This window comes from Diaporthe citri (genome assembly GCF_014595645.1).
Source record: "Diaporthe citri strain NFHF-8-4 chromosome Unknown scaffold_4, whole genome shotgun sequence".
Lineage (NCBI taxonomy): Eukaryota > Fungi > Ascomycota > Sordariomycetes > Diaporthales > Diaporthaceae > Diaporthe > Diaporthe citri.
Window position 1 is genome coordinate 2706475 of NW_025064849.1, and position 25258 is coordinate 2731732.

Sequence of the window (25258 nt, forward strand, 5' to 3'; positions counted from 1 at the left end):
GTAATCGCGCATAATAATCGCATATCCAGAGAAACTGATCACTAATTATCATGGGTTTTTGTACTAAATCCATAGTCATTTGCGGCTGCCTTGTCACGCAGGAGCCCGTATCGACCTTTTGATCATCTGATTGACTAGACTACACCAGATTCCCGTGTCATTGGCCCCTTTTCAGGCTTCTCAACTTTGGTTTTCAGCGCTGGGTAACTACTGCACGTAGAAGCTCTGATGATTGGGGCAACTTCAAAGGTGCGGTGGCACTTTCTCTCAGCTCCGTGGGCTTCCTCTCAACTCCGCGGTCCAAACAGTCAGACCCACTTGTAAAGACTTCCGTATAAAGCTGCCTCTGCATATATGTCCTGATACAGATCACCACCTTTCAGTTGAGTGCGTACCTAGGCACGAAGTACTTCATTCGCTGATGGCCCACTCATGCCCAGGCGCGTTTCCCACAATAGAATTCACCATAGCCTCATCTCCCACGAAAACAAAATCCCACCTCACCAGAAAAGCCTTAAGAAGAGTGTTGCATAGACACAAACGCTGACACAAGGACCCATGGCGTCTGCGAACCAGTCTCCAGAAGGCGCCAGCAACAAAGTTGGCTCAGGGCCACCATCGCCAATATCAGGACCACAGGCTGCTGAAAATCCTTACAGCATTTTTGATAGGCGTCAGAAAGCCTTGATAGTTGTCATAGTGTCTTTGGCAGCAACCTGTACGTTTGTGCCCAACAAGATCTGACAGGAGTGCTTTTTGCCGTGTCGCAAAGATGTCTTCGCTCGCATGCTGATCCCTGATGACAGTTTCTGGCTTCGCCTCGAACATCTACTTCCCAGCACTGCCTACTATTGCCCAGGATCTCAACGTCTCCATAGAGCTTGTCAACCTCACGGTCACATCGTACCTCCTCTTCCAGGGCTTAGCCCCGAGCCTTTGGGGACCTGTGTCCGACGTCAGGGGTCGCCGAACGGCATATTGCTGCACGTTTGTCGTCTTCATTGGAGCATGTATCGGCCTGGCCGAGGCGAGGAATTATGCGACACTCCTAGTCCTGAGATGTCTGCAGAGCACTGGTAGCGCAAGCACCATCGCGATAGGCTCTGGCGTGATAGGCGACATCACAACGCGAGCTGAACGGGGAGGCTTCATGGGCATCTTCCAAGCCGGTCTGCTCGTGCCTGTTGCTGTTGGTCCGGTCATTGGAGGTGCCCTGGCAGGATCACTTGGGTGGAGGTCGATCTTCCTATTCCTAACCATCTACGGTGCCGTGTTTCTGGCTGCGCTGATTGTGCTCCTGCCTGAGACCTTGAGATCGGTAGTTGGCAATGGAGGTGGCATGCCAGAAGGGTTTATGGCGAAGTCTCCGTTGCGGTCCTACCAAAATCTCACCAAGGTACCATGGAATCTAGGCGCAGTGAGCCCTCCACCACCCAAAAAGCAGGTCGACGTGACCGGCCCATTCCGGATCCTCTTCAGCAAGCTCGCGGCCCCAATCATCGTCTTTCTGGCTATTTACTACGCCGTCTGGCAGATGAGCATCACCGCACTGTCAACCCTCTTCACAGAACGCTATGGTCTGAACGAGACCCAAGTAGGATTGACTTTCACTGCCAATGGTGTCGGCTCAATGGTGGGCACCCTCATCACAGGGTGGATTCTTGATATGGACTACCGGCGCGTCAAGTCGAGCCACGAGGCCAAGACAACCAAACAGAGGCGGAGCTGGGCGCAGACCAAGCGCAGTCTAAGGCAATCGCTAGAGAGGAGTTTCCCCTTGAACGGGCGCGCCTCCGCCTTGTCCCTGCATTCTCCATAGTGCAATGCATATCCATCATTGCCTTTGGGTGGTCCGTCCACTACGCACCGCGAGTCCACATCGCCGTTCCCATCATCACGACATTCGTTACTGGATGGACGGCCGTCTCCACGCAGTCCATCATCATGACTTATCTCGTCGATGTTTACTCTGACCGCAGCGCCGCAGCCAGCGCAAGCCTCAATCTCGCCCGATGTCTATTCGCCGCTGGTGGCACGAGTTTTATCATGCCAATGGTCAACAGTGTTGGGGCTGGACTGGCATTCACAATCTGCGCCATTGTGCAGGGAGTCGCGCTCTGTGGTGTGGTTGTCACCTGGAAATTCGGCGCAGGATGGAGGAAGGAAGCAGAAGGAAAAACTTGAAGAAGAGCACGCAGTATGGTTGCAATTGGCTCTAGGGCATAATCGCAGCCTTCCCGTAATTACTTTTGTGTGAGGCGGTTTTGAACTGTGGTCAACATTGGTTCTGTTGACGGCATTGCTGATGTTCTCAGGTCAAGGTCTGCAAGTCATGGGTCATACTGATGAGATTGGCACCGAAACCATCGTCATGGTCACCTTGAGCAGCGCACTGTGACGAAAACGAAAGAATTGGCTTTAGATCGTCGCAGCCCTATGAGACTCCAGTGGCAAATAAGTGTGGATTGGCTGTTTGCTCACCATTTGTAAGACCAAAATTTAAGTTAAGGATTCGCAGCCGAAAATACTTGGTTATTTGTTTGTTCGACCTATCTTTTTGCTGGTGGGCAGGGCACCCTACTATTGTTGCTGTATGTACAATGGCAACAAAACTGCTACTGCGAGTCACTCAACGTAAAGTTCTACATTTCATCCGATATCTGGCAATGGGAAATTTCCAGTGGTATCAAAAAAGCAAGATACCATTGTTTTCAATACGCAATAACTCTCAATGAGAACCGAACACGGAAGCTCCCAAAAACTATTTAACCCTGAGCCTGCCGCTTAGTTAACTTTTCTTCCTTACACTTCACAATTCGCAACCTCCGACCTCCCCACGCCCCAGCGGCGCAATACCAAGGTATGGAAAAGCGAGCATCCAATCGTGTAATATCATGCTGACAAGGGCGACAGAATGTCGGGCCCGCCTCTCGCGCTGCTCCCAGGCCGGATGCCCCTCCGAAGCATGGAGGAAGTCACATTTGACGTGGCAGCAAACCTCCGCGACCTGGTGTACAGGGCGAAGAAAATTAATTGCAAAGGCACGAACTACGACACCATAGTCACCGCATACGACGTCAGTCAGCTTCTGAAAGCGGTGTTTGCTGGAGGATGGATCACTGGAGAGGAGCACCAAATGTGTGACAAAGACAACATCCAGCCCAACATTAATGATGTTGCGGCACAAGTCGGCCTCTTCGTCAAGAACATCGGGGCCACGTCGACCGGTGAAGTGATCCCGCTTAAGACAACGGCCGTGGCTGGCCGCAAAGACCAAGCCGCCGCCAGAGCCACTTCCGGCACCAAGAAGATCCGTCGGCACCCGGCCACCGCGCATAAGATCACGAAGACGGCGCTGGAGAGGACAACGGAGGCACACTCGAGTGCCCGCGAGGCCAAGAAGCCTGTCTACGTGTGCTGCATGGAGGCAATGGAAACAGGAGTGGCAACATTTGCCTTCTACGACGAGGACCATCGACTCCTTCCCAGACAAGTCCAGCAATACGTCAAACTCGACGCCTCGACCGAGTCTCTCGCCAAGGCCAAGGGCCTTTCTATGCAGCTCCACGACAAGTTCAAGATGTCTCGGGGCCGTGAACACAACCTTCGTGCTGCGGTGTATCTCGCCAGAAACCGGCTGACGCATTGGGCCAACGGCAACGATTCGGCCTCGCGCCCAGAGGGCGAGGACACCGACCTTTTCGTCCCGTACACCTTGATGCGCAATCTGAAGTACTCGGACAACGCTGTGATGGACATGTGCAGGGAGGTGAGGGTGCCTCTTCTGTGGGAGGACGTGGAGGAGCTGTTCTAGGCGTGGTCACGGTGCGGGATGGAATGGTCAAGTTCGCCATCTTCATGAGTTCTGGGACATCGGATGCATGCATGAACTCAGTGCCGCAAACACGGAGCGTCTGAATTAGATAGACTTGAGCCTCTTCAAGCAAGAGACAGGGGATTTAGGTTTCACGGTTTCCATTGTCATACCTCGATCTTACACGCTATAAGTGGATGCTCGGCGAGAGGGACTATGAGTAGGATTCAAATGCATGCCAAATATGGCCCGACGAGCCTGGCGCTGTAGCGCGCATAAGCGCCCAGGTGGCATATTGCGACTCGCTGCAACAATTATGATTTTCTCTGTACATGGTGATACCGTGCTGCATAATGCAAGACACCCGCAGGCATGGGCCGGGAGAAGCGCCGGTCTACCGCGCTGCGATGCCAAGATCCGGGGCGGTGTGGATCGCCGACGGCCTTGAGCAACAGGGCCCGTCGGCCGCATGGCCAACGGCTAGAACAGCCTTCACCTACAACGTTTTAACTGCATCTCGGCGGCTGGGCATCCCTACGTGTACAGTCCGAGGCGGGTGCCGTGCGGGAGCAGCCGCTGAAACGAGAAGCAATTGTCCGGTTTCCGCCGCCATCGGGCGCAGGCATGCATCGGGCCCGGCATGCCTGCGCCCGACCAGGTCAAGTGGTCCCAAGTCGTCGCTGCGCGTGCGCCGGCTAGGCCAAAGCAGAGGGCCTTGCATCTAGAGAATCTTGGGCCTTGGCATCGTCTACACCGGGCTTTGATCTCGAGCGATTCATGAGCGGCACGGCACACCAGCTTGGCAATTCTGCAGCAGACGCTCGGCAGCCACTTGGTTCACCATGTGGCTTTTCACCGCCGCCTGCCTGCGGGCCGATCTGCCACTGCAGCTAGACGGGATCCTCTTCTGCCACTGCAGGCAGGGATTAGAGCCTTGGGGCCTTCACCTAGGTAAACCGACTTCACCACAATTCAATCAAAAGCCTCAACTGCCCTCGTCCACGTCCACGCCCATTCCTGATGCCCTCGACCCTGTCCAAGTGCGACCTGCACTCTCCAGGCCCAAGACGCCATCATGTCGGAATCCGCCATCAGTCTCGACGTCAATGACATCAAGGAGTGGCGTTCAATCGTCACTCTCATCGCCTTCGTCGCAACAAGTGCGCGCAGTGTCCCCCGCCCCCAAAATACGACATCGTGCTGGGGCTCATGAGATTGGACTGACTGACCACTTCATCCAGATCTTGCTGTGCTTTTCCCTTTCGACGTCCCTGTCTACCTGCCCAGAGTGCTCGTTGAGGGCATCTCTCGTCTTCTGCGGCGCCTGCGCGTCATCTCGCCACAGGACTCCCAACATGGACTGCAGGGCTATGCTATGGGGAAGCCCAAGGCCTTTACTCGGCTGCTTCTCCCCATCAACTTCCTTACCGCGCCTATCATAGCAGACCTGTTTCTGCTTGCCATACTCGCCATCGGGCGCGAGGAGGTGGCCGCAGGGACCATCGGCGCCCACCACATCAACCCCGTCGATATCATGGTCTTCTTCATCACTCTGGCATACATCGCGATCTCTATCGACGCCTCAGGTCTTATCAGATATTTGGCGTTCAAGGTCCTGCAATGGGGTGGCAAGGCCGGGCACAAGTTGTTCGTCTACCTCTACACCTTCTTTTTCGCCCTCGGCTCCTTCATTGGAAACGATCCCATCATTCTCTCTGGAACGCCCTTTTTGGCCTACATGACCCGCGTGTCGAGCAACATCGAGCACCCGAGGGCTTGGATCCATACCCAGTTCGCTATCGCTAATGTCGCGTCTGCCATTCTCGTCTCCTCGAACCCAACCAATCTCGTGCTTGCCGGTGCGTTCCAGATCAAGTTTGTGGAGTATACGGCCAACATGATCGTCCCGGTTATCTTCACAGCCATTCTGCTGTTCCCCTGTCTTTTATACATCGTATTCCGAAAGGACAGCCTGGTGCCAAAAGTAATAACGATGCACGGGCTGCCCGAAGAGCATCGCGCGAAGAAACCAGTCAATCCGAATATCCCCCACGCCCGAGGCAACCCTGAGGAGCAGGAGGACGAGGACAAGAAACGGCTCGAACTGGAAGAGATTCTGAACCCATACCTTGATAAGGCAAGCGCCACGGTCGGCGCGGTCATCATGGCTGCCACGCTCATCACGGTGCTCGTCTTGAACGCGGTGAGTTCAAGCTCGGGTGAGCACCCCGTCTTCTGGGTCACACTTCCAGCTGCCACCGTCATGTTCTGCTGGGACGTCTCTTATGGATGGATTCACCGCGCCGAGACCCGCGAGATAGCAAGGAAAGGCCGGGAGGAGGCCGAGACCGCGCGTGCCGAGCGAGGACTGAGGGAGCAGGAGGTAGCCGCCATCGGTACGGGCCAGCACCGACGCCTGAGCTCGAGCCAGGACACGAACTCGGCGGCATTGAACTCTGAGAAGGCCCCATCCCGAGATAGCAATCGCGGTGACGACGGAGCAGAAATTTCGCCGACGGCCGCCCGACCTGGCGAGATCAACGAGAAGTCTGACCCACGCAACAATGGCTCAGGCATGGGACAGAATGGCAGCGCTGAGCCGGCGAGTGAGAAGAGGAACAGGGCCGCTGTTCCGACATATGAGGCACACCCCCGCACACTTGCATGCGCCTCGGACGGCGCCCACAGCTGGTGCCAGGAGACCTTCCCCACTGCTACAGCCGTGCTGTCTCTCCTGCCCTTTGCCCTTGTGCCATTCGCCTTCGCCATGTTCGTGCTGGTAGAAGCGCTCGTCACCAAGGGCTGGGTGCCGGTGTTCGCATACGGGTGGGACCACTGGGTGAATAAGACGGGAGTCATCGGCGCGATTGGTGGTATGGGGTTTCTGTCTGTGATCTTATGCAATGTGAGTTCCTCCCCTTACGTGGGAGAAAGTCCCCCTGTAATGCCTTCTGAGCATTTGCTGAATCGCATCAGTTCGCGGGCACCAACATCGGCACGACCATCCTTCTGTCTCGGGTGATCCAGGCGTGGGCGGAAATTCACAACAAGAACGGTATCCCCATCTCCGATCGGACGTTCTGGGCCACCGTGTATGCCATGGCACTGGGTGTCAACTACGGTGCCTTCAGCACCGCCTTCAGCGCGTCGTTGGCCGGCATGCTGTGGCGTGATATCCTGGCCAGGAAGCACATCAAGGTTCGGCAGCTCGAATTCGCCCGCGTCAACTTCCCCATCATCGCCATATCCATGATAATAGGCTCTGTAATCCTCATTGGAGAGGTGTACATAATGAGGAGCGACACCAGGCCGTACAGTCTGGGATGACGATTCTCCGGGTTCACAAGCAGCGAAATCGCGGGTGCCTTGGTCTCGATGCTATCGAAGTTAGGCTTCCCCTTCGCGGCTCGTATGGATGGGGATATCGCTACCCAAGCAGAAGCCGTCATTCCAATGACCCGACACAGCCTCAAAGAGGACTCCATCGAACTTGATCAAGGTCTTCGGCGTCACTAAGCACCATTTCTGGGCTCGAGTTTTATGTCGTAGCCGTGCTACACATTTTGAGCAAGAGAAGCTTCGCGCGGGCAGCAGAGCGAAAAGCGAATACTGCATTACTTTGGCGCTGGGGGACCGCCATTACCGAGAAGGCACCATCGGGTGCAATAGCCTCGCAGGGCGAGGAGCATATACCATGGGTTCAGCATCCAAGGCTAGATAACTGCATGTTACTAGACGCATTGATACAAACTTGATAAATTAAAATGCTGTAATGGTACGCTTGTCCGTAGTGCGTCTCCGATTTGAATCAGCCTAGGGTACTTGTAAGAAATACTTGGAATGTTGATGGCATGATAGGGGGTATGTTCCAGTCAACCCACGCGATGTTACGTGGTTAAATGGCAGCAAGATGATGGTAATACGTGAAACCGGTGTTCTGGCTACCAGGCTCATGCAACAGCCCGGTCGAACACACACCCCGGAGTTCGACAGTAGATCTGGGGCAGCAGCTAACATGGATGTGACTGCCTGATACCTGGTTGAGGACTGCACTTTCAACCACATGTAATTTGCCCGCCCAATTTTGCTCGTCTGGTTACGGTCTCCAGAGTTCGTCCCGGGGAGGAATATCACTTCATCCCCACCTATTGAGGCCTCCTTGACCCGCTCGAGTATCATCATTAGTAGCGATGGCGATGGCTTAAGGATATCGCAAGAACACGTTCCCTACTTCAGTTTATGGGATACGAAATAGAGCAAACAGGTCAATTGTGTCATGATCAAATGCTGGTGCCGGGCGGGTGTAGCAGTGTCTCGGGAGTCATGGTCAAAGGAAGTCGGGTACCCGAGGTACCCGCTTCTGGTGTCGCAACCCCGTCCGCATCGGGGAAGTCAGTGCTGAGAACAAAGCCGTCAAGTGGTCATTTCCCCGGTTCGTCGGTTTGTGGATCAGGGCGAGAATTGGTTCAAATTGCGTCAAGAGCTTATCGGGTTAGCATTCCACGATCCCCACTGGGGAAGCTCCCCCTCGCCGGCGCAATTTCAATAAAGATCAGCGGTCAGCCCGAGCGTTTCAGCCCCAGTTTCCATCTCGGGCAACCATTATCCTAAATAATGAACGGGCACGAGCACAATCAAACAATGGCAAGTGAAGGCTTATATGAGCTGTGGAAAATGAAAGCCCCCTATACTGGAGGCCGCGGCTGCACCCGTCCTCGCCAGTGAATAAAAAACGGCATCTTCACCCAATGGAGCATCATTGAAATCCTGTTATGGCATGCAGCACAGGCTATACAAACAAAGCCAAGCCGATTTTCGATTTTATGAATTTTTAATCCTTAAGAACTAATAATCAACCTGAAGCGATCTACAAACGGTCAACGGCTACGTCTATCACACGCCTCTGGATCGACTGAGCGACCGCTTGACCTAATTAATCCCTGTCTGACGAGCGACTCGTGCGTGACGATGGAACCACTCCCGATCATCAGAGACACGCCCATGGTCGAGGACCTGGAGACGCCCTTCTTCTGGCCCATCGCCTTCAAGAACACCTTCAAGCTGATCCAGCGGATCGTCACGGGCAAGGTGGAGAACGACATGACGGCCGCCCGCAGCCTGCACGCCCTGGTGCGCAAGCAGCTCGCCGTCGCGGCCAAGGAGAACTTCCGCGAGACGCAGGCGCTGCTCTACCCGGAGACGGGCGAGCAGGCCAACTTCGAGCTCATGATCGAGACGGTCATGCTGCGGACCATCGTCGAGGGCGCGCCCCAGGACACGGACGCCCGCGAGGAGATGGCCGTGCTGGTCGAGAACTGGATCAGCCTGCCTGGCATGCAGGAGCCGACTGAGAAGTTTTTGAGATACCTTCGGCCCAGGCTTTGGAAGGGAACTGTGTGAAGGAAGTGTGAATGGAAAGTTTTGGAGATGGATATTGAAGGTAAGTTTGGTGCATCCCAGTCAAATACCCGGGCAGCCGTGTTAACAGATTCTATAGCAATTCCATGGTAATAATGTCCGGCAGCATTTTGGTCGCAGCCAGAGACAACGTGGCTCAAGATCATGCCATTACCTCAGAAAGCGCGCGAGACACGCGAGACGCGAGAGACTACCAGTCAACAACAAGTCAATGAGGATTCAACAACGAAGCACCTTTGAAGTCGACAGCAAAAGGAGCTCGGAATTATTTTCGACAGCATCAACGGCCATCGCCACCAATTGATGAGACTAGAGGCTGCCTACGAATGCAATCGAGGCTCGAAGTTGTTTGCCGAGAACCTCAAACGCCTTGAACTCGAGCTCCCGGGCAGTGTTGAGCAACGGCCAGAGAAGGAGGATTGCTGAAGAGATACGATCCATGGAAGTCACCAAGCAGAGAGGGAGCCTGTGGAAGACAGGTACAAAATAAGTATCGTCCTGCTACCGTAAAGGCCGGCCAGTCTCGTCACAGCACATGCAACGAAACTGAGCAACAGGAGCCGTTGCCACGCTTACAGGGACAGGCGTGAATGGTGGACTCTGGGCGTAGGATGCCAATTATTTGGGCACCAGGAAACCAGTTTTCACGGACTGATTGATGCGGCCAAGTGAATATACCGATATTTTATCTAGCTAATGAGAGTGATAACCCTGGCGGTGGCACTACTCTTAATCGATATTACTCCCAGACCGAGTGTGTCGTTAGCAATCTCTGTCGTTTGTTTTGTGAGACGGTTTGAACTATGACTAACCCCACCAGACCATGTCACCGGATTTTTGTGATCCTGTATACACTCGTTTGAACCTGGCCTGTCCTCCTCTCGCAACTCCTCGTGGCAAAAGCAAACCTCACCGCTCCTAGTGCAGACATTGCTAATTTGCGGCTCGATGACAATGACTCTCATCAGTAGGTAATTCAAGGCATTGAACTCATTGATATGACACTACACATTGATATTGGCTGAAGTTGTTCAGAGCCCGTATTAACATCATATTGAGATGCTCAGTTCACAAAGTCTGAACTATCCTGCATCCCAGATAAGATTTGTAAAAAGAGGCGATGAAATATCTGTACATTCTGCAGCCCGTACGTAGCACACAGGAATGTAATGAGTTGAATAGCCATGTTAAATCAAGGCACAAGTGAGGCTGAATGCCGGACAGCCTTAGAAGCAACCATTCTCCTATGTTGCCCAGGGCCAAGCCTCTTCAGTTCCGCGTGTCTCGGAAGCCTGAGAATTAGATTGCTAGCTGTCACCTGCAGCAGATAACGCAGCCGGTATCTGGGACGTCCAGGCATTTAGGAGCGATTGCTCCGAAACTTGTCTGGTGCTGCGCATGATTGTTACCACGCATATCATCTGGATGATGGGAGGTGTCAATACGAGCTTGACAGAATTTTAAGTCGCAGAATAATGGTGGCCCGAGAGTCAGGAGACCAAGAGCAATAATATATGACGAGTGTCAGAAGAAGACATAGATCAATGGCACTATACTGTGTGTAGCCCCGTACAGGTGAGTCCTTCTGCTATTCGACTTGGTGGCAAGGGTGCAAGCGCAATTCGCTGACTCAGCATCCCCGCGGATTCGAGACATGGGTGCTCTAGTCGGAATGGAAATGGGATAGGATCTAGAAACGAAGCACGGCGAAACACTCCCACACCACCTTCTCAAGCTCTTGGCCATTTGAGACGCATTCCCTTCTATTCTTGGCAATTCATAGCATCACCATATCCATTGGGTGCGCTCGCTCATTCCGCGCTATTCTTACAGGCATTGCTCAAGTAGCCTGGCCCGTCCTTCCTTGCGTGTTTGCCCCTCTACCCGATCCTGCGAGCAAGGAAAAGCAAACAGCAAACATGGACGACCAATTTGGGGGCAGAACCGACGACGACTTGTTCGCCGACGAGTTTGAGCCCGTAGCCGAAGAGGAAGCTCAAGTCTACCCCGACCCTGCGCCAGTGCCAGTCCCCGTCGCCAATGATGCTCCCGCACCTGCGAGCCAAACTTCCTCGACTGCACCGTCGTCTGTAGGCACTGGTGCAGCGCACCATGCGCCCGCTCCTGAAGCAACGACCCCAGACACAGCAGCTCCCGCGGCAACGGCGTCCAGCACGACAGCTTCCAATGCGACAGCGGCCCCGCAGAAGTCGGGCCTGATGCAGTCACGGCATGCCCAACAACCGCCCGCCTCCGCGCCACGCGCGCCGCGCAACCACCGCGCCAACAACCCGAACCATAATAGCAACAACCACGCCGGAGCGTCTCCCAGCCCGTCGAGCCCTGCGCCGCCCTCCTCGACCAGACACGACAGCCGGCAACACAAATCCAACCAGGGCTCAGACGCCCGCACCGGGTCCGGCGCAAACCCACGTACCAAGCTCACCGAGGCCGAGCTGGCTGAAAAGATGGAGAAGATGCGCATCCTGAACGAGGAGAAGACGCGCCGGTTCAAGAAGGTGGAGGAGGACGAGCAGTCCCACGCCATGGCCATGGAGAAGGCGACCGCAGAACAGCGCAAGCGCCGGCAAGAAGAGGCCGAGCGCCGGAGGAGAGAGGCCAGCGACAAGAGGCAGCTGGACGACGAGCGCGAGAAGAACAGGCAGAGGAAACTCAATGCCTTGGGCGCCCGGGAGAGCAACTGGGACGAGGGCAAGGAGGAGAGGCTGCTGGAGGAGGACCGAAGACGGGGAACGTCCAACTTCAGGGGCGCGAATGGAGGCATTCGTGGGTCGTCGAGCGGCAGGGGCGGTGGTCTGTCCGGTAGCCGCTTCGCCGACTCAACTTCAGACACGGATTTCATGGCTGGTCGGGGAGGGAGAGGCGGCAGGGGCGGAAGAGGGCGAGGAGGCCGTGGCGACTATTCCGGCACGCCGCCGCCCCAGGGCGCGTCGCATGCAGCGAAGAAGGAGCCCGCGCTCACGCCCGACGAATTCCCTGCTTTACCATCCGCTCCGGCGTCCAACACGAAGGTTTCCTCTGTCGCAAAGACAGACCTCAACTCGCCGACGTCGCCGCTTGGACAATGGGATGACGAAATGGCCGCGATTGATGCGAAGACTGCCGCCGCGAACAAATCCTAGGCGGCACGTGCAGCAGCGGGATGGTCCACTCTGCAGGCATTGTCAATTCGCTCCGCTGGGAAGCTTCTCCGACCCTGCTCGGACGTAGTGGCGGTAGAGACGCCTGAGTTCAGAGCCCATTACAAAGTTTTCCGCCCCAAATGCTCAAAAGTCAGTCAATGACAATGCCCTATACAAAGCACAGCCTTGGAGGTTTGGGTCACAAGGAAAGCCATGCGATCCTACCCTCATGTTCAGAGGTGCATTGTGGGCGAAGCGGATTTTTGGTCTATTCCCTAGGGACTGCAGGAGCCGCAGAAATTATGAAGAAATGAATTTGGGATACTAGAGCAACTAGAGCGTGCAAAAGCGGAATTATTGACAAGAAGATGGTACTTAACGTCGAGGATAGCTGAATATGAGTCTATCCTCGACCGTTTTTCATGACATTCGTGCTCGTGAAGGGTGCTTTGGTCCTGCATAAATTTGCTCTCTTTCCCTTTGCTCCAAGTTCTCGTGGATCACGCCCGTCCGGGACAGTTTCATTCTCAAAAGTGGAGCGCACTGGAGATGATGCCCATTGACTGGACTTTGTTGACGGCCTGATGAGGGAGCATAGTCCCTGCTGTCTTGTTGGTATCAAATTATGCAAGGCAAAAGCAAGTATCGATTTTCCCCGTCCGTACAGATCCATAACGCCTCCAACACCGGAGCAAGCGCAACGCCGCGCACTAGACAAAGCATGTCCTTGGCGCTCAATGCTTTATCGCGTCCACCAGCAGCTTTTCCACCTCCTCAGCAGTCCTGCTCGTCAGTCAGCCAGACTGCGACGACGTAAGCCCTGGTGCATATTTCTGATAGTCTCGTTGTATGCCGTGAAAGGACCCGCGCTGGAGCTTCTGGATGCGGCGTATCCTCGGAGATGTTTGTCTCCCCGTCGGCTAGCACCACGAACTCGAAGCCGCAGGCCACGTCCGCCTCGGGCTTTAGAGCTAGTCGGGGAATTCAAGCTCCTCGAGGTCATCGTCCTACCAACCGCCACGATAGCCTCTTCCCCGGCCTCTGTACCCGCCTCCGCCACCCCTCGGGCCTCTTGGGCCACGGCCCCAGTCCCCACCGCCTCCCGGTCCAGTCGGCACGCCTCCCATCTCCATATCACCGCCGTCGCCCATGGGCATCGGCCTCGGCCTTCCTCTCATCTCCTTGGGGAAGCTGTCGAACGTCTTACGCATCTGCGCGTACCCGAGATGCATCTTCCCGTAGAAGTGATCCGCCAGCCGGCGGTCGTTGTCCAACCGCGAGAGGTACGCGCCGCAGACGTCGCAGACCTGCAGCTTCTGGTGGCCCGAGGGGCCCGAGGTGTCGCTGAGGGCCTTGAGCTCCTTCTCGCGCTCGGCCTTCTGCTGCTGGGCCTGGCGGACCCTGAAGAACTCGTCGTAGGCGCGGCCGACCTCGCCCAGCTCGCCGAGGATCTCCACCTCCAGCAGGCCGTTGTTAATCGTCGCGGAGAAGTCGGAGATGGACTTGAGCAGCACGTTGGTCTGGCGGATCTCGTCGGGCGTCTTCTCCAGCCGCCGCTGGGCCACGTCGATGCGCCGGTTGCACTCGTCGATGTACTTCTGCAGGTCCCGCATGTAGTCGTGCTCGAAGCCGTAGCGCTTCCGTTCGGGCTCGGGCAGCGCCTCGTACTCGGCCTTGAGGGCCTCGGAGTGGACTTTTGGGCAGGGGCCGAGGTCCTGCTTCGTATTTGTGAAGAGGTCGTGTGGGCAGGTGCCGGCGATGTAGGAGCGGCAGGCTTTGGGGTCGGTCAGGGAGATCTGGGAGGACCTAGCTGCCATTCCACCGCCCATAAGCTGCTCTGTAGTACTGTCAGTCTCGTTTGAAGCCGTGCGAGGTCGGAAGGGGGAGGGGCGTTCATACCAAGCAGCTTCCTTTGCTCTGCTGCCATGATGGGCTGCTATGATCTATCCTGGCCAATACCCTCAGTAATCCACTGAGCACGGGTATGTGCTGGCCACGGAAGGTATGATGTTTGAATTTGCGAAGTCGAGTAGTCTACTCGTTCTTGTCGCAAGGCAACAAGGACGAACGCGGGCGATGCGATCAGCTGGCGCTTGGAAGCTCGGCAGAATTTCTTGCGCCGGCAGGCATCTCAGCATTCACTGAACGTAGGCCCAACCTTATTCAGCCTAGGTGTCCCATAGCACCTATGACAGCAGGGGTCCAACGCTTCCGACCCTGCGTCACCTGCCTGTCAGCACCCCTTGCTGGCCCAGGTCCCGGGGGAGCTAGCTGTCAACACCACCAACTCTCCACAGCGTGGGACTTGTGAATACCTAAGTGAGTTCAACCAGGAGTCGCACCCCAGCTTCTGATGGACGGGCCATAACAATGATGCGGCACTTCACCTCCTTCCTTTTTCTTGTTATTTCTCTTGTGATACCCATCGCTGCGTCCGACTACCATGAACAGCTCGTCCTGAAGCCGCTGCCCTTGTCCGCCCTCCTTGCGAGCTTCAATTTCCGATCCAACACAACCCTCTCCCAGTTCGAGGCACACAACTTTCGATTCTTCCCACGCTCTCTCGCCCAGATATTGGAGTACTCGGGCACGAAAGAGCTCCACCTGCGCTTCAGTCTAGGAAGATGGGATGCCGAGAGCTGGGGTGTCCGGCCATGGGGCGGCACGAGAGAAGGGGGGACAGGTGTTGAGCTGTGGGCATGGCTGGATGCGGACACAGAAGAGGAGTATGGCTAAATCAGTTCCATAAATCGAAACCGGAATCAACAGCTAATGTACTGCCCACAGAGCCGACAACAAGTGGTTGACCCTCACGAACGCCCTGTCAGGCCTATTCTGCGCCTCGCTCAACTTCATCGACGGCACGCGGACCATACGGCCGAGCATGTCATTCCAGCTCGAAGGAGACCACTCTGACGCAGTGGCATCAAACCTACACCTGCTACACGGGACACTTCCACGGGAAGTGGTGTGCACAGAAAACCTGACGCCTTTCCTGAAGCTGCTTCCGTGCAAGGGGAAGGCCGGTATTGCGAGTCTGCTCGACGGACACAAAGTGTTTGATTCTTCTTGGCAGACCATGGCCATTGATGTGCGGCCGGTATGCCCTGAGGGCGGCGAGTGTGTGCTGGAGATCGAGCAGTCCATTGACATGGTTCTTGACATCGATCGATCCAAGAGGCCCAGAGGTTCGTCGTCGGTCTTGCATGTCATTTTACATTTGTCACTAACAGCACCACAGATAATCCCATCCCGCGTCCCGTTCCCAGTCACGAACTCAAGTGCAACACCTCCAAGGAATATCACTCAGATGATACTTGCTTCCCCGTGGAGTACAGCATAGGCCAGGACTGGACCATCTCGCAAGTGTTTGGCAGGCCTATCCAGGGAACATGCCCCTTGGCTGATGCCGAGGTGGCCCCTGTGTGCTTGGAAGTGCCAGAAAGTCGACCTGTCTGGGTCACCGAAGGTGTCAGCGAGTTCAGAAAAGAGAATGACCGGAAGCGCTGCTATAATGCGAACCCACAGACCACGATCGACCTCATCTTGCCCCCGATTGAGAGAGAAGGCGAAAATGCTCAGATCACCACCGAGGAATATGTTCAACCGGATATTCCTCCACTCTATGCCGAACGCAGTCTTACCGGGCACGGTCAAGAACATGGAGGCGTCCAGACCATCCTCACAAACCCTAGCGACACGGACGACGTTGAGTTCGTTTATATGGAGTCCCTGCCGTGGTTCATGCGAATATACCTGCACACCTTGGAGGCTCGGATTCTTGACCCTCCCAGCGGCAAGCAGCAGGAGGTCATCCAGGACATCTTTTACAGGCCGGCACTCGACCGGCAACGAGGGACACAACTTGAAGTGAAGCTTCGCATCCCGCCCCAGTCCACAGTCTTCTTGACTTATGACTTCGAGAAATCTATTCTGCGGTACACAGAATACCCGCCCGATGCGAACAGAGGGTTTGACGTGGCCGGCGCAGTTATCACCATTCTGAGTAGTGACAAGTCGACCTCAAACCTCCGGACTACTGCACTACTGCTCAACCTCCCGACCCCGGATTTCAGCATGCCATACAATGTGATTATCTTCACTTCGACGGCTATAGCCCTGGCCTTTGGGGGCATGTTCAACCTCCTCGTCCGGAGGTTCGTCGCTGCGGATGAAGGGCCTGAGGTCACTCTCACCAGGCTGAAGAACAAGATAAACTCCCGACTCGGGGCTCGCCTCGCAAGCTTATTTGCAAGAGGCGGGACGTCACAGGTGCAAGCGGTGGACAGTAAGGGATAGACGATGTATGGAAAGTATACAAGTGCTGCAATATACCGCTATTTTCCATCGTGAGAAGTTTGAAACGGGGTCCTTCTCGCCTTATATTTACATTTTCAGTGAGGTCCACGGTACCGTCCCATTTTCCCCTGCCTTTCATATTTTCCTTTCCCAGTCGTCCAACCTAGACGAAAAGGGACGGCCCATCAGATCCAGTATGCGTCCTCATCCGAGCGTACATATGCTGCCCATGCGAACTTGGACCGACCACCAACATGGACCTCCGTTTCCCCCTGTCCGACGAGTCCATGCTCGGCATCAGCGGGCTCAAGACCTCGGGGCACCTCATCACGGCGGCCCGCGGCGTAGGATGGAACGTGCCCCCGGGGCGGTGCACAAGCCAGTCCAACGAGTGGTCACTCGGTGGCCATGTGTAGTGAGGCATGAGGTTGCCCCAGACCCACTGACCGGATCGGTTCCACCGACCCATAAGACACCCATCGAGGACACACCCGCGCGTGGCCGCGGTGTCGAGCGTTTCCCAGAGGAGCCCGGTGAGGAGGGCCAGCTTGTCGGCGAGGAGGTGGCAGAGGCGCTCCTTCATGGTGATGTAGGGGGTGGGGCTTTCCGTGAGGACCTTGCCGATCAGGTCCGTCGAGTCTGCGGTGGGCCGGCCGCCCACCTGTGTCGAGTAGGCCACTCCTAGTGTTGTGCCGAACAGGACGAGGAATAGTGCCTGAAGCGTTGGTCTTGGGGCTTTGTCAAGCGTGTCTGAGTGAAGATGCTGGTCGAGCTTTTGGAGAAGTGACGAGCCGGCTAGGTAGCTTGCTCGGTGCAGGTCGTGGACTGACAGCCGCTGTGACGGGATCCTTTGGTCGCGCCATGCCGTGTATGCGAGCGTTGTAGCGAGGATGAAGTCCTGAAATGTCGAGATCGTTGCAGGGTCCAAGCTGCCTTCGAGAGCTTGTGCCAAGGCGTGGCTGGTGAGCCGGGATACAAGATTTGTCTCATGGTGCGGGACGTCTTCGTTGAGGATCCAGCCCAGACATTGTTGGGCGAGATATTCGATGTCCAGAGGAGACGTTGAAAATGAAGCGGCGTATTCAGGGGAGTGTAGTGCCCTCAACTTCTCGATGAGCCGTGTTTGGTCCGGTTCTGCGATGGCTGGATATGTACGCAGTCAGCATTCCGCTTTGCTCTGCAGTCCATAGCTTTGACCAACCATGTCGAAATATATCAAATTCTGAAAATCGCGTGCCAGTCGGACCCTTGTGAACTGCAACCGGCTGCTCTATATGATCGACGGACCGGCTCGAGGGTTGCTCGTCCCGCAATAATTCTTGCTTGGCGGGAAGGACAGCTGAGTCGTGGGATTCATACGCCGGTAGTGGATCAGTGTCTGCCATTGGGGACAATTGCTTTTTCTCCCTAGAATGATGATCGTATAAATGCAGCAGGTACGGTAGTGAAAGCCTCTATTTGTTTTGATGTCGTGGACTTGATCTCATTGCTCTATTTATTACACGACATTTGCAAAACAAATAAACGTAAGCCTGCGGCCAGATTCACACTCTATATACCTGTAGTAGTAGGTCCCCAATACGGCAATTGCTGAGTGACCGTCACACGATGGCGGCGGACATTGAAGGGATGAGGCTCTACAGCAGGAATTAAACTAGCATAAATCAATCTAGCAAAGGGAAGGCCAGGGCGATCTCCGGCGCCACAATAGGCATCTAGAACGCCGATGCACACCGCCATTGGGCGGATTGGGGACGCCTTCAGCTGGTGTCTGACCCCTGGATGTGGGGGATCTGCAAGGAGTCGGTTACGGTGGCTCGACCCAGCCAATCAAACCAAGGCGGACGGGACAGGCGGGGACCTGCTCAGCTGAAAGCTCGACCACGCGAGCTGAACTGGGGAATCCGAAACGGGCAATCAGTTACAGCAAGTGAAGTGCGCATTGTGCTACGTCGGCAATCTACACGAGCTTTTACCTCGTGGTCCAGAAGCATGTTGCGAAGAGTTTTGTGTACTAAGGGTTCTAGATCTTCGCGATCCCGATCACCCAGTGTTCCAGGCCCACAGAATGCGTTCCACAATTAGGCGCTTGCTCTCCCCGAAGCTTTTGGATTGCTTGTTGGGTGGCTGGGTTGCGTTGAAAAAGAGAGGACCGAGTACTCCTCATGCTTTTGTCAATTTTGTTTCTGTTGTGACGAGTTTCCCGCATGGGTTTGTAGTAGGCCTGGCCTCCAATGGAACAGAGATCAGAAGTGGTGCATGCTGTTCATCTTCCTTCTTGCCTACCCAGCGTGCCTGATTTCTAAATCGACTAAAGGCTGAATCTCCGAACTAGTTGGAAAGAGGTACACATCGAAGGTCACACAAATGCGAATCTAGGTCGGCGGGCGTATATCAGATGCATCAAGCCACCGAACTTGCTTTCTTGGCCTCAAGGATAACGCGGGCTCAGCCGGACACGGAGAGTACTAAAGAACGGAATGGTTCCCAATCAATACAATTTCCCATTGTATATAATGGAGAGTCTTTAAGCTTGACCTTTTCAAGCGAATCTGTGCTAAGGCACGCATCATACATGAGCGGGCGGGGGTTGCACGCCTCCAATTTAAATTCCGCAAAGTGCAGGGCAATAAGTCTACAAAAGAACGAGTGTGCCAGGAAAGCAGGGAAGAAGGCTAGGCCTACGGTCGCTCCTGGCTTCTATGCCCATATCATGGAATTAGAGAGTAGCTGTGTGGAGGCTGTGAAGTCCTCGCTGGCTGTGCTCACTGTTTGGTTATATCACTGGAATTTAATTTCGTCTGCTATTATGAAGGTAGGGAACTATATGTACGAGCTTTTCTAGAAATTTTTGTTGTTTATTCAATACGGATTGATCATACATTCGTGGCTGTTGAGTTAAATTGATCACATAGTCTGATGGCGGTGTAGGAGACCTTGGCGCTTTTGTCTATCGGTATTCGGGCTACAGAACACACCCGTCAATGGGAAAGACGGAGGACCAAGGTGGCCTATGAATGCGACCCGTTGCCTAGGTACACAATGCTCACACGTTCAACGCATGTGGTTTGCCCACTGCCTTAACCACAATCTACTAGAAATAGGCTCAGATGATCTGCGATCATTTTACTGAACAAATACGCCTTGAGTCATGAATAGACAAGAAGAGATGAAGCAAGCGTCAAAGGACGTATGATATACAACTAGTAGAACTAGCCAAATTCTGCTTTCAAGAGCATCCACAATGTCTAAATTTTGTGGCCCACAAGGCCTTTTCTCTTTTCTTTTCCGGTGTTCCACCCTTGTGCATGGTCTCTCCTCATGGGCGCAAAGTGCTGTGGCCACTTGCTTGCGCAGATCACAAGACGAACATCCGAGCTGCGAATCTTTCCATTCCATGCCATAGCAACTCCATCCCCGAAGTTACTGAGACTTGTTGCGGCTGTGATAATCGTTTTGACGTAAAATTAAGCTTCCCTTTCTCTGGTATGTCTTAGAAAGTCTGTGGTTAGAGAACCTTATTTTCCTGCAGTGTAATTACTGGGTCCGCAGTAACTCCATGGCTGCCACTTCACGAGTCATCCTGGGAGCACGGCGATGACCGGTGTCGAGAAAAGCGTCGTGTAGGAAAAGTATATAAGTACTTTTGTAGCATCATCACTGCCCTTACAAACTGCACTGTGTTAACCAACCCAACCATATTCTGTCGCTGTAATTGTTTTCACAGTCATCTCGTCAAGATGCGTTCGTTCACTAAACTTGCTACGCTTCTCCCATTGGTCCTCGCCCGCCCCCAGGCACTCGGAGATGGGGTGTCAAACTTGGCACGGGATTACACGACGGTCCTAAATTTCGCCAAGAAAGTCACGGTAGACCCAAACGGCATCGTCAAGAACTGGAATGGCACCGACGTTTGCCAATTCGAGGGCTTCACTTGCACCGACAACCCATTCACCGGGCAACGGGCACTGGCTGGGGTTGACCTCAATGGCGCACTGTTAGCGGGTGATCGGCTGACGCTCGGCGGCTTTCTCGACAAACTCACCGACATCACATTCTTCCACGCCAACTCCAACGGCTTTATCGGACAGATTCCTGACGACCTTTCGAGCCTACACTGGTTGTACGAGTTGGACCTTAGCAACAACAAACTCTCTGGCCCATTCCCGTCTGGGGTCTTGACCGCTACAAATCTGACTTTTGTGGACCTGAGGTTCAACCAGTTCAGCGGCGAGCTACCCGCCGAGATCTTCGAGATGGATCTCGACGTGCTCTTTCTCAATGACAACGCCTTCTCGGGACTGATCCCAGACACCATTGGGTCAACGCCGGCCCGATACCTGACTCTCGCCAACAACAAGTTTCAGGGACGCATTCCCACTACCATCGGTGGCGCCAAGAATCTGGAGGAGGTGGTCTTATCTGGCAATCAGATCTCATCGCCCCTCCCGGCCGAACTCGCGTCCATCAAGAACCTGACTCTACTGGATCTCAGTGACAACCAACTAGCTGGTCAGGTGCCGGAAATTCTCTGCCAGATCCCTACCCTGCAGCTCTTCAACGTTTCGAACAACTTCTTCAGCAAACCCCTGGGCCCGGCGTGTAAGGAATTGCTCGCCAAAGAGATTTTGGATGTCTCCACCAATTGCGTTGAAGGTGCCAAGGACCAGAAGACGGATTGTTCTGGAGTCTATTGATCGGAAAATTTGGCCAGGAGGATTTTCCGTAGGTGGCAGAGTCCAGTTGTTTTGAACGTAATCCTCATACACATATCCACGCGTCAGCTTCTCATAGACCGTTACCAAAGGTCTAGTACATAATTGAATCTTAGAGCCCACACTAAGATTATTGCTTATTCATTACCACTTTGGTTGTCATGTATTAGCCCTATGATGCCTGATATATCATTCTTGAGGTTGGGCCCCAAATTTTGCTACCTGGCTCGGCAAGTCTGAGCTCTCATCTCTATCTCTCTTCCCTTCCATAGACATAGTTGTCGTACCGCTTCAATTGGCGTCTCGACCGCTCAAAGACGGTCTGGTATAAAGTTCGCCTGTTTAAGCCATCAGTTGCATGCGCCAAATTTTCGCCAGGCTGCAGTTTTAAACAGACATTGTCTTTTTGACTTCCTCGTCAAGAACAGGTCTGAATTCCAGAGATGACTATCAATCAAATCGTGTAATTTGTTTAAGATAATGGCCTTATTGTAGACTATTTGTATTCTTTGAGTTCCTCTACTAAGCTGGAACGACAATGATTGTCCTAGTGGGACAAGAGACAATGTAGGTTGTAGACAATTGCAGTCAAATTCGCTATGCAAGGCTTTAAATGGCCTCATTATATCTTCGAAGTTACCTGACCGATGCAAGGTGCAACGAGAGCGTTGTCGGCAGCTTTGCTGCCTTGAGATAGGCAGTAAACGTAAATTGTATGTCAAGCAAGTAAACGTGGTCCTGATCTGCTTCAAACAAAGACCGGGGATGTCAACATTTCTCAGGCATCAGATAGGCAGTGATGTGGTGGGGTGAACATGGCATTCACTGGGCCCTCCAGTCACATACCACTCCAACCAGTATTTATAGCGGAGATCACGGGCCATTTGGCCACTTCCTTCTCTCTCTCTCTCTCTTTTCGGAAATCGCAACCCAGGCACTGTTTGCCTGATGGCCCAGCTCCCTACAAGTCTGGTCCCAGTACATCCTCCTCCGTCTGCAACCTCTAGCTGGACTTGAAATATTTGGGACTCCATTTCTACACTCACCAACCACGTAACCACCGCCATCGGGGCCTTCACCATGGCGCTGGTCCCACGAAACTTCGTCTTCCCGAATACTGCGAGCTTCATCCAGTCTGAGAACCATCGCGATGTCCTGGACATTGTCGACAAACTTCGCTCTCGCGGAGTAAGCCACTACGTCGATCTCCCTCAGATCATTGTGTGCGGCAGCCAGTCTTCCGGAAAGAGTGCAACCCTTGAGGCACTTTCGGGAATATCTTTTCCTACTGCTGAGGGGCTGTGCACACGTTTTGCAACTGAGCTGATACTTCGTCGAGGAGACAAGACCGAGATCAGCGTCCATATCCACCCAGCAGCTGGGCGCACGGAGAAAGAGAAAATCGACTTGGCGGCTTTCGCCCCAACGACGACCGATCGTGACAATGTCGGCAAAATCATCGAGTCAGCCAAGGTTGCCATGGGGCTTACAGGAGATGGGGCCAAAGTCTTCAGCACCGACATACTACGGATTGAGCTTGTCTCGCCTGACCAGCCGAACTTGACGATTGTGGATCTTCCTGGCTTGTTTGGCGCCTCCGACAAGAATCAAACAGATGCAGACTCCACGATCGTCCACGAGCTAGTGACGACCTACATGAAGCAGCGTCGTAGCATTATTCTAGCAGTTGTTGCTGCTGATAATGCATTCGCAAACCAACCTGTCACCAAACTCGCTCGAGACATCGATCCAAACGGAACCAGAACTCTCGGTCTGCTGACGAAGCCCGACAAGGTCGACAAAGGCTCAGACACAGAGAAATACTACATCGAGCTTGCGCAGAATCGAAATGTCGTGTTGACACTGGGTTGGCACGTGCTACGCAATAAGGGATTCGACACGCTCGATGACACGCCTGAGCAGAGGGCAGAGAGAGAGGCGGCATTCTTCAGAGACTCGGCATGGAGCATCCTGGAGCCAGAACAGCTTGGCGCTGAAAACCTGCAGAAGCGGCTGCGCGAGATCCTGTGGAACCAAATTCGTCAAGGGCTTCCAGGAGTCAAAACTGACGTCCAGAAGGGCATTCGCGACTGCCAGGTGAAGTTGGCGCAGCTCGGTTCCGCGAGAGACAGCAGGAAGGAGAAGCAGAAGTACCTGATGAGCATCAGCAGTCGCCTCACCAAGCTGATGCAAGCTGCCGTCGATGGGGTTTACGCTGACCAATTTTTCGAGTCCTACCCTGGCCAACAGGATGCTTTCGAGCGCCGTTTACGGGCGAATGTGCAGAAGACCCTCACCAAGTACTCGGAGAAAATGACTGCAGATGGCCATGCGCTCGAGGTGGTCGAGGATGACCTGGATCCTCAGAGGGTCTCCAATTTCGTCTACCGCAGCGACTATTTGCGCACTGTCAAATCCTTGATGGAGAAGTGTCGAGGTAGGGAGCTGCCAGGCACATATGTAAGTAGACGATGTCATCTAATCGAACTACGAGGTGGACGATAATCGTGCTAACATCGAAGTAGAACCCCATGGTCGTGAGTGACTTGTTCAGTCGGCAGTGCAAGCCATGGCAAGCCATCTCTCAAAACCTCGTTGAACGCATCCACGAGGCCGCGGCGATTACTTTCAACAAGCTCCTGTCCGAGATCTGCGATGTGAACACAAAGACTCGTTTGATGAAGGGAATGATTCAACCCTCTTTGTATCTCCTACGCAAGAACCTGAAGGATACTGTTGCCGAGCTCTTGCAGCCTCACCTCTCAATTCATCCAATCACGTACAACGAATACCTGACGGAGGCAGTCCAGAAAATCCAAGGGGATCGTCACAAGCGCAAGTTTGATCGGGCATCTTTCGAGAGCTGTGGATGGGACACAGAGACTGTGGACGCGGGCGAATGCGACGTTTATTTGCGCACCCTTTTGCGGTCGTTGCTGGCAGCGACAGCACCCAATCCGAAAGAGTACGCTGCATCTCTCGCGGCAGATGTCGCTGCAGCCTACTACAAGGCAAGTGGCTTACTCAAAGAACGACTTATCTTGAGACTAACATCGTTTTATCTAGGTCGCGCTGAGCAAGTTCGTTGATGACATTAGTGTCAACGCTGTGGAGACATGCCTCGTCCAGAAATTGCCTGACGTGTAAGTGGCCATTTCTGTCCAAAGCCCTTCGTATTTCTTTTCATAACCTTTCAAATACAACCGAAACAAACATTCAATCTTCCAATGAGCTCGAGAACCGCACATCTATTTGCTTTGAGGTCAACTTCGAGATAAGACTAATCGACTCTTGCCACAGGTTTTCCCCCGAGGTGGTCTGGGGTCTCGAGGATGAGCAGATAGACAGGCTCGGATCCGAGGACGACAGCACCATACGGAATCGTCACGAGCTGCAGGAGAAGCTAAGTGTTCTCGAGGACGGTTTGAGGGACCTTGATGCTTTCACAACTCGCAGCTCGATGTGATGCATTCAGACGATCTTTCCGCCTCACCGCCCTCAGGCATTGGCTGCTGGGTTGACATCCGAAGACTCCGCGATGAAGGTTACAGATCAGGACAGCGGTTCGCCTGGATGGTTCGGGTATGGTATCACAGGTCAGAAGAAATGAGTACTTATCTTCCGCGATTGGTCGTGCCTACATAGGAATATATCACGCAGCGACGCTATTATCCGTTGAGGTCATAGCATACACACCGCCGGCTGCGGTTGAATTGTGTCAGCCATGCGCCTTGGCCCGAGACCACGAACACCGTGTTGACCGAGAATAGATGAGCGCTGACTGTGCACCCGACTGTGAAACAATCAAACATGCAGGTGAACCTGGCATTGTTTCCTGACGTTGTAAAAACCGCAAACCTCGGACTGCA

The 25258-nt window shown here is 54.1% G+C and overlaps 10 protein-coding genes across 10 annotated transcripts; 8 read left to right on the forward strand and 2 right to left on the reverse strand.

Moving 5' to 3' along the window:
- Positions 1–558: 558 nt before the first annotated feature.
- INS49_009900 (uncharacterized protein) lies at positions 559–2394 on the forward strand (the record flags this gene model as incomplete). Its single annotated transcript, XM_043170628.1, has 4 exons — positions 559–718; positions 807–1769; positions 1820–2122; positions 2322–2394. Coding segments are annotated over 4 exons (1499 nt in total), but the record flags the coding sequence as incomplete, so codon positions are not given.
- Positions 2395–2914: 520 nt separating this feature from the next.
- INS49_009901 (uncharacterized protein) lies at positions 2915–3814 on the forward strand (the record flags this gene model as incomplete). The annotated part of the gene is made up of 1 exon (XM_043170629.1): positions 2915–3814. The coding sequence occupies one exon, from the start codon at positions 2915–2917 to the stop codon at positions 3812–3814; it is 900 nt and encodes a 299-aa protein (XP_043025194.1).
- Positions 3815–4889: 1075 nt separating this feature from the next.
- On the forward strand, positions 4890–7141 carry INS49_009902 (uncharacterized protein; the record flags this gene model as incomplete). The annotated part of the gene is made up of 3 exons (XM_043170630.1): positions 4890–4974; positions 5056–6719; positions 6791–7141. The coding sequence occupies 3 exons, from the start codon at positions 4890–4892 to the stop codon at positions 7139–7141; spliced, it is 2100 nt and encodes a 699-aa protein (XP_043025195.1).
- Positions 7142–8782: 1641 nt separating this feature from the next.
- Positions 8783–9214, forward strand: INS49_009903 (uncharacterized protein; the record flags this gene model as incomplete). Its single annotated transcript, XM_043170631.1, has 1 exon — positions 8783–9214. One exon carries the CDS (start codon positions 8783–8785, stop codon positions 9212–9214), a length of 432 nt encoding a protein of 143 aa, XP_043025196.1.
- Positions 9215–11151: 1937 nt separating this feature from the next.
- Positions 11152–12375, forward strand: INS49_009904 (uncharacterized protein; the record flags this gene model as incomplete). Its single annotated transcript, XM_043170632.1, has 1 exon — positions 11152–12375. One exon carries the CDS (start codon positions 11152–11154, stop codon positions 12373–12375), a length of 1224 nt encoding a protein of 407 aa, XP_043025197.1.
- Positions 12376–13382: 1007 nt separating this feature from the next.
- INS49_009905 (uncharacterized protein) lies at positions 13383–14302 on the reverse strand (the record flags this gene model as incomplete). Its single annotated transcript, XM_043170633.1, has 2 exons — positions 13383–14212; positions 14275–14302. The coding sequence occupies 2 exons, from the start codon at positions 14300–14302 to the stop codon at positions 13383–13385; spliced, it is 858 nt and encodes a 285-aa protein (XP_043025198.1).
- A 446-nt stretch (positions 14303–14748) lies between these two features.
- INS49_009906 (uncharacterized protein) lies at positions 14749–16674 on the forward strand (the record flags this gene model as incomplete). Its single annotated transcript, XM_043170634.1, has 3 exons — positions 14749–15101; positions 15163–15563; positions 15617–16674. The coding sequence occupies 3 exons, from the start codon at positions 14749–14751 to the stop codon at positions 16672–16674; spliced, it is 1812 nt and encodes a 603-aa protein (XP_043025199.1).
- Positions 16675–16837: 163 nt separating this feature from the next.
- Positions 16838–18059, reverse strand: INS49_009907 (uncharacterized protein; the record flags this gene model as incomplete). Its single annotated transcript, XM_043170635.1, has 2 exons — positions 16838–17817; positions 17876–18059. 2 exons carry the CDS (start codon positions 18057–18059, stop codon positions 16838–16840), a joined length of 1164 nt encoding a protein of 387 aa, XP_043025200.1.
- A 2355-nt stretch (positions 18060–20414) lies between these two features.
- On the forward strand, positions 20415–21371 carry INS49_009908 (uncharacterized protein; the record flags this gene model as incomplete). Its single annotated transcript, XM_043170636.1, has 1 exon — positions 20415–21371. The coding sequence occupies one exon, from the start codon at positions 20415–20417 to the stop codon at positions 21369–21371; it is 957 nt and encodes a 318-aa protein (XP_043025201.1).
- A 1098-nt stretch (positions 21372–22469) lies between these two features.
- Positions 22470–24855, forward strand: INS49_009909 (uncharacterized protein; the record flags this gene model as incomplete). The annotated part of the gene is made up of 4 exons (XM_043170637.1): positions 22470–23849; positions 23915–24295; positions 24456–24532; positions 24690–24855. The coding sequence occupies 4 exons, from the start codon at positions 22470–22472 to the stop codon at positions 24853–24855; spliced, it is 2004 nt and encodes a 667-aa protein (XP_043025202.1).
- Between the last annotated feature and the right edge of the window lie 403 nt (positions 24856–25258).